This window comes from Clytia hemisphaerica, unplaced genomic scaffold, assembly GCF_902728285.1.
Source record: "Clytia hemisphaerica strain Z4C2 unplaced genomic scaffold, Clytia hemisphaerica genome assembly, whole genome shotgun sequence".
NCBI lineage: Eukaryota > Metazoa > Cnidaria > Hydrozoa > Leptothecata > Clytiidae > Clytia > Clytia hemisphaerica.
In genome coordinates, this window is record NW_027104435.1 from 522184 (window position 1) to 529757 (window position 7574).

Consider the following 7574-nt stretch of genomic DNA (forward strand, 5'->3'; position numbering starts at 1 on the left):
TCCAATTTTTCAATAGATAGATTTTTCATATTCCGTTATTTAAAAATTCTGTCACACTCAATTGCTCTTTTGAAGTTTTTGTACACCATGCGAGAGACTTTCAAGGGTGCAAAAAAGAGACCCTTATAGCTCGCACGTACCCGACAGACCGTTTGCCTAATACGGGAATAATTTTAGATTAAATATTTTTTTTAAATAAAAATGACATATTAAACATAAAAATTTCAAAAATTTTCGAAAATAAAGATGAAAAACGAAGAAAAGAATAAACCTTTTATTCTTTTGTGCTACAAACTTCATTTTTGGTGAGGGACTTTGGTGCCTCCTGATTTCAACAATATAATTATTTTTCCTTAGCATCGTATTGGTCAAAAGATGGCTTTGACGAAACAAAAATAAGCGCTGATAAGTGACAGGATTTTACGCATAATAACTGGGCAGGCAATGCAAATAATCCTCAAAATGTCCAGAAAAACCCCTAAACAGCAAAGAAGAAGGGGAGAAAACAAATACAGAAAATATACAAACAGTTTATAACATATTTGCAAATTCAAAAAAATGATCTATGTTGAAATTCATAACAAAAATATCCTACGGAAAATGAAGAAACTTAAAATTCCTGTACTTTCGAAACATTAGTGGAAGCTCAACATTTCAATCCGATAATGGTCGTTGGTTAATAAGTTACAACAATTGTGGAAATATTGCATTTGATTTAAAAAACGAACGAAGGCAAGATGTCTCTCCAACCTTAACAGTTTATCCTGAGATGTTCAATATCTTTTTACGTGATTTCAAAATCTTTTGGCATTTCATTGTTGGTAGAATTTGAAAACGAAAAGTTTTGAAATCAATAAGAAAATCTGGGGGCCGAATATCTAAAATTTGGATTTTGAGGAAGTGGTGAGTTGGAATATCAGATTAGTATACTAATATTAAATTGTCAGTAACTTTGTTACGATAAAGAATCGTCTATCCAGAGATTACCGTGGATTAGCCATTTCCAAAACATGATTTAAATATATCAGTTGTAATATGAGAATAACATTCTATGAACAATACCAGTTCGGAAAAGTCACTGAAATCCCTTTTTTCACAAAATTCAAAACCTAATGAGTAAAAATAACAACATCTCAACATTTATTTCTTGGTGGTCGATTCTTTCTTATCCGTTGTAGATTTGTCATCTTTCGAGGAGTCCTTTTTATCTTTTTTCTCATCCTTATCAGCCTTTGTTGCATCTTTATCTTTCTTGCCTTCTTCTTTTTCCCGTTCTAAGTCCTTATTTTGTAGTTTGTTATTAATGAGATTGTGGAGTGCAATGACTGTACGTACGACGGATGCTAAATAAATAACTACCATTTGATCGTTGGTCATCACCGTAATTGATTTGATGAATTCTTCAACGTTGAGGTTGGGTAACAGATTGAAAATATCTTGCAGATGGTACATGATGGTATGATTGACAGGTAGTTTACCGCTGATGACTTGCTCTAAGTACGTATGAATGTCTTGCAAGTGAGCGTGTAGTCCTTTAAGCGACGACACTTGGTTAGTGATACGCTGTGAGAGGGTACCCACTGTAACGTTTCGAATGTCCCTGAGGAAAAAAAGAAGAAAAAAAGAAGATAATTTCGAGCATCTCAAGTTTTTCACTTGTCCTACTACAGTAACCCTTACAGTAAACCCTAGAAAAACCAAAGCCACCATAGTGCTCGATACCAAGCCAAGAAAATATGACGTATAAAATTGAGTTTTAAAAAGTTGAATTAATAGTATCGTTACCTGAGGAGATGTTCGACACCGACTTCTTCAGCTTCTTCGGCACCAATTTCACTCGGAATGTGTTCGAACGTTTTCGATGTTGGCGTACCGTCCTGTTGTGAAGAAAAGAAGATAACTAATAGTCAGTACTACTGCTGGTGGTTATGGCAGGTCGTTATCGTCTAGCAATAATTTCCTAAATCCTGACATTGTTATATTTTCGAGATCATACAAAACAGGGCTAATATTTAATCGAAGTTTGGTCCGATTACACTGATGGTGGACTGTATACGCAGAGAAGGGAACTAGAGGTGCCATGACATATACACCATTTGAGAGCACCAATAGAAGAAGCTCCATCTCAAATTGTGGAAGGTTAATGAATAATGGAATTTATAGTGAAGTTATAATATTAATTAATAACAGAGAACAACTGTTCATCTAATGTAGAAAGAGGCACTTAGATTACGAGAAAAAGAACACGAAAACGAAAGAAAGGATCCACTTACATCGTGCACTTCTTCAATAGCAATGTATGCTTCAGTTGGAAGTCCTAGTTCTTTGGGTTTAGCATCGATGATGACCAGAACCTAAACGTTAACAAAAATGATTGAAAATACAAGCGAGTACCTCAATTTTTTAAGAATCATTATAAACACAGTAATCACTTCCATATAATATAATCATAAAATTTGTTATTCTAATTTTGAATTTAAAAGTAGGCATAAAGTGGGCTGTCTAAAGTCAATGTATTGCCCTCTTTTGATGTCAATGCAATGACTTCCTTCAATCTTATCCAAGCAAAATTTTAACTGCCAACTTTGTACCCATTCTCTGCTTACTGACAATTTGAATAGGCAGGGCAGAAAGTCGGCCGTCTAAACTAGAGCTTTACCTCTTTTTCCATAACCCCCACTTAATGAAGAAGGTCAACCATTTTAAAAAACAAGCTATTAGTTTGTAACTGAGACCTCAAATTCGCAAAAGGGTAGTTTAAAATTGTTTCTTTTTTTAATAGTAAACCTTACTGAATTTGGATTGAATCTCCTGACAAGCTCATTGATACGAATATCGTTGGGGTGAAGTTTAGGTCCAGTATGGTACCAACCGATGACACGTTCTTTAGCTAAATGAATCGATAAGATAAATATAATATAAATAAAATGTGTACTTAAAAGGCTAAACCATATTCTTAACCTTTCTTTTTATCTATGTATTATTGGGTGTTATTATTTTAAAATATCGCAAGTATCAATATGGTAAGGTATTATGGCAATTGTAAATAAAATTTCTGATCGTGTTCAAAAAAGAATGACAAAATGAAAATTCACAAAAAACCTTAGTTTTGAGAAAATTGGCATACATTAACGAAAAATGGGTTTGATCTTGTAAAGTTTTAGGAGAGGATTCTTTACCCTTTCACTAAGCTGACTGAACCAAAACTTTTCCAAAATGTGAATTATTGGGGCTAAAAATGACTCTTTTGTATGTTTATGGAAAGTTAGCCTCATTCTTACACAAAAGCGACTATCACCAAAAGATCTATGAATTTAAGCTGAAGATACCCCATAGTATTGCCTAGTATAATTATGTGAAACAATTTCTGACCAAAAGTGTGAAATATTGTGGTGTCTTTGAAGTAAACTTAAAAACAGTTACAAAACTATCTTAACTGATAAAAACTAAAATAGTTGTGAAAATATTATGTAAAATATGTTTCTTGAAAGGTTACGAAGTAAGATATCAATAAACTCGAATTGAAACAAAAAACGTGAAAAATTGTGGTTAAAATCCACTTTAAGGGTAAATTACCCTACTTTTTTGAACTAAGCCACATCACTTCACATATCAATCACAATAACATAAACTTAGTAGAGGGATACTAAGAAGCTGTACAAAACACATCATTGTAATTCCATAGCAAGCTAGTAGTTGTTTTGGGATTTTATGCGGCTTCATATACGACCCTTCTTTTCAGACCTGTCAAATTATTAGCCACACTTGTGCACATTTAATTTGAGAAACAAAATTCTCAAGAACTGAGAAGAATGGAACAAAAGCTATCTGTTGATATATTATAACACAGTTGTTGTGTAGAATATGGGTTAAAATGTGGCTAAAGTACTCGAACTCTCTATTATCTAAAATTATCCAAAATTAGTAAAAAATCGCTAAAAATATAACATAAATAAGATGACGCTATGATTTACTATTAAAACAAGTTCAAAAATGAGAAATTTGTCATATAAAGTATTTTTAAACCTTCCACAATTAAACAAACTCAATTGAAAAGTCTTGATAGTCATTTTGAGGGAAAAAATGTGGCTAAATTTTTGCCAAAGACCTCAATGATTAAACAGCAACATCCTGAAATAAAAACAAAAAAATTATCAGAAATGATTAGGAATAGAAATTGTCTTTTTAAAATGATTTTAAAAAATCATATCAGTAGAATAAAAATAAAGTGAAAAAGTGTGGCTAAAGCTGAAAATTCTGAAAATTCAACAATTCTACTCAATACTTTTTGCTGAGAAAATTAAATTGTCAAACTGAATGGTAATATTACAGAATTATGTTAATGAGAATATACTCTCCTATGAATAAGTAATTATATGTGAATCAAAGTAGCCACTTAAATTCACAAAATGGATTAAGAATTTACTTCCGCAAATCCTTTTACAAACATAAAACAAAAGTTTCTAAAAGTACAGTCAGCATAGTAATGTTTCCAATTCTAGACTAATAGATGCCTTCAAACCTGCTTGTAAGAATATTCAATTTTAGCCACACTTAATCACTTTTATTAAAATAAATTGTGTGCATTGCTGCAAAAATGTTATGTAATTCTTATTTGGTTTTAATTGAACCTTTAAGCTGGTAAGATTCTGGGAGAAATTGTGGTTTTTATTGAAAAACATCATTTTTTGATGAAAAACCACCTAAGGTTTATAGGTAGAGAGAATATATTTGCAGTCACGTTAAAGTAGCCACCTAAATTCACAAAATATGATAAGAATTTACTTTCTCACAATCCCTTGACAAACCAAGGTTTCTAAAAGTAAAGTCAGGATAATAATGTTTCCAATTTTAAAGAAATGTAGCTTGTAAAAATATGTTAAATTAGCCACATATAATCACTTTTAACACCATAAATACAGTTGATTTAGTATGTAAAAAAATGTTAGATCTTATATGTGCAAAAATTAACTTTTAGCTCTGGCAGGATTCTGGGAAAGATAGTGGTTTTTGTTAAAAACACCTGTTTATCATAGAAAACCACATTTTATCACTTTCTTTCAAGAGATGTGAGAAGATGTATCGCATAAAATTTGAGTAGCCACTGAACTTCACTAAATCCATACAAAAAATAAATTTTCAACTGCTCTGATGGTTGATAAATTTAATTTTTTGAACTTAATGTAATACTCAATAAGCTAATATTTACTTACCAAAGACAATGTCTTTAAAGCCACAAAATTTCACATTTTGGGTTAAATTTTGATCAAATATCATAGTTCTATATCTGAAATGACTATTTTCCAATAATTCCCGCTTAATTTCACATTATCCTTTAAGTAAAACGTGCTTTTTGTCAAAGGATATTGTTTTTCAAAAATAAACCACAAATACTCACAAATTTAATGACTTGAGCCACATTTCTTCACAGATATGGTTTCTTCAGTCCTTTACCAGGGTATTCCCAAAATCTTGACTTGCTTCCTTCATCCGTAAAGAAGTTATAGGGCTTTCAAGTGGGCTTTGCATGGTTAGCCGCAGTGAAAATTAGCCGCATTTTTTCACACAGTTCAAACGCTTTTTAAACACCGCTCAATTACACTACAGACTTCGTTCTTTTCGGAACAAAAAGTTTAGTGAATTCCTCTTTTGGGATTTTTTTCTTTTTTTGAAAGCCACAATTTATCACAAATCATAGCTGTTTGAAATTTATCAACAAAAAACACCAAAAATGTCATTCTTTTTTGAACACGATCTTCTAGCAGTTGAATTTTTTTGGATAAATCAAGTTTGGATTTGATCCAGTTGAAAAAAACATTATGTTCTCACCATTAACTTTTTTGAACATAGCAGCCATGTTATCCAAATAGTCATGATCAAGATACCATACAGATGGATCTCTATCATCTTCATCAAATGGTACTAAGAAAAAGAAAAAATATGTTAGTGAATTTCAACATCTTCAACTAATCTATAACATTTAATAAATGGTATTTACACCAAACGTCTGACTGATGTGTTATGTTCAACGATACATAGCGTCAGTCTGGGTTTAGGTCCCAGGCAAAAATTAGGTCCCCTGATTTTTAAGTCCAACCCCCCAGCGGGGGCTGAGGCTATGTGAAATATGTATTGAGAATTTTGTTGGTGGCCCAAAAACTTTCTGAAAGTGATTGAAATTGAATGAAAAAGAAATCCTATAAAGACTATACTTACTAGCAAAACTATTTGCCACATCCAAAACTTTATTACGTATTGACCCCAAAAGAATACCAGCTACACGGCGCTGGTTACCAACTTTTGACATTCTGTTAAAATGATCGACAACACTAAGCAACACCAATGGGTGGATAACAACTCTTTCAATAGCATCTTTTGGATTTTGAGATGAGGCAGCAGTAGGCTTCTGAGTGGTTTCTGTGGTGGTCATTATTTTTAAGAATTGTTTTCTAAAAACGAATTCACAGGATAATTCAGTAGAAAATAACAATTTAAATGACAGAAATAATATCTGTTCTAGGTGCTGTGAAATACAAAACAACACACCTCATGAACAAACAAACAAGTGATACTTTTATGGACCTACCTGGCTAATCAACAGAAAAATCAACAAAAAATCAGGAAAAAGTAAGGATAAGATTTGAGAAAATCCTGAACAAAACTGGTGACCAAAATTTTCTCTTTTGCTTCGTTGTGCAAAAAATCATGAAAATCTACCGGGTGAAATACAGCACAAAAAGGAAAAGAACTGCTTTAGGCTCGTTTTGGGATGTTAACAGCGGTTTTTAAGGAGTTCTGGGTTTCAAAAATGATTACTTTGGAGATCAAACGATGTCAAGTTTTGGCATCACCATAAAACGTCTTATTCTGTAAAGAAATCAAATAAAAAATGTTACGGAAAAACAAAAAAAACGGCGAATTCCAGTTCCACATTTCCAGTTCTACAGATTGGAATATTTTCTTTACAAAAAAAGGTTTTCAACACATGGATGGCAGTATTAATACGCATTTATGTACAAAATATCTGGAAAATATCAAAATATCTACCGGATCTGGCGACAGCAAAAACTTTCTTTTCGAAAAACAGGTTTAGTTGCATTTGACTTTGAGGGTTTATAGTAATACACCTAAATGCAACAAAAAAATCTGGAAAATCTAATGAGCCAATTGAGAGAAAAATTGGTATCGAACAAACAAACTACTTTAATGGAATAAAATTTCGCGGGGATTAAATTTCGCGGGGACTCAATTTCGCAGGTGGCACTATTGGGTGGCAATATTTTCACGATTTTGCATCTTTATACTGTCAAATCATGCATGTTGGTTGTTGAAATACACATTATTTGCGCTTCTTTGATGCAAGTAACCATTCGAAAAGTAATTATTTGACATATTTTGAGTTTTGATTAGAGATATTTCGCGGATGAGGCCCTTCCAAATTTCCATTGGGATTTAATTTCGTGGATTTTCGCGGATGACACCCAAATCTGCGGAATCCGCTAAATTTATTTTAATCCCGCAAAAGTTTATCCCATTAAAGTAGCTAACAAACATTGGTTAATTTATAGGACCTT

At 32.3% G+C, this 7574-nt stretch overlaps 1 protein-coding gene across 1 annotated transcript; it reads right to left on the reverse strand.

The window, feature by feature from the left end:
• Nucleotides 1-521: 521 nt before the first annotated feature.
• On the reverse strand, nucleotides 522-6482 carry LOC136820762 (26S proteasome non-ATPase regulatory subunit 7-like). The gene is made up of 6 exons (XM_067076986.1): nucleotides 6217-6482; nucleotides 5830-5922; nucleotides 2793-2890; nucleotides 2274-2354; nucleotides 1786-1877; nucleotides 522-1600 (listed from the first exon to the last, which is right to left on the reverse strand). Exons 1-6 carry the CDS (start codon nucleotides 6428-6430, stop codon nucleotides 1141-1143), a joined length of 1038 nt encoding a protein of 345 aa, XP_066933087.1. The 5' UTR covers nucleotides 6431-6482; the 3' UTR covers nucleotides 522-1140.
• Nucleotides 6483-7574: the final 1092 nt, after the last annotated feature.

What these genes read in the sequence shown, in the direction of transcription:
- LOC136820762 (XM_067076986.1), bottom strand. Translation starts at nt 6,430, where the DNA reads ATGACCACCACAGAAACCACTCAGAAGCCTACTGCTGCCTCATCTCAA. An exon ending in TGTGGCAAATAGTTTTGCTA is followed by an intron (nt 5,923 to 6,216) that starts GTAAGTATAGTC and finishes TCTTTTTCTTAG; the next exon opens with TACCATTTGATGAAGATGAT. An exon ending in GGAGATTCAATCCAAATTCA is followed by an intron (nt 2,355 to 2,792) that starts GTAAGGTTTACT and finishes GTTAACGTTTAG; the next exon opens with GTTCTGGTCATCATCGATGC.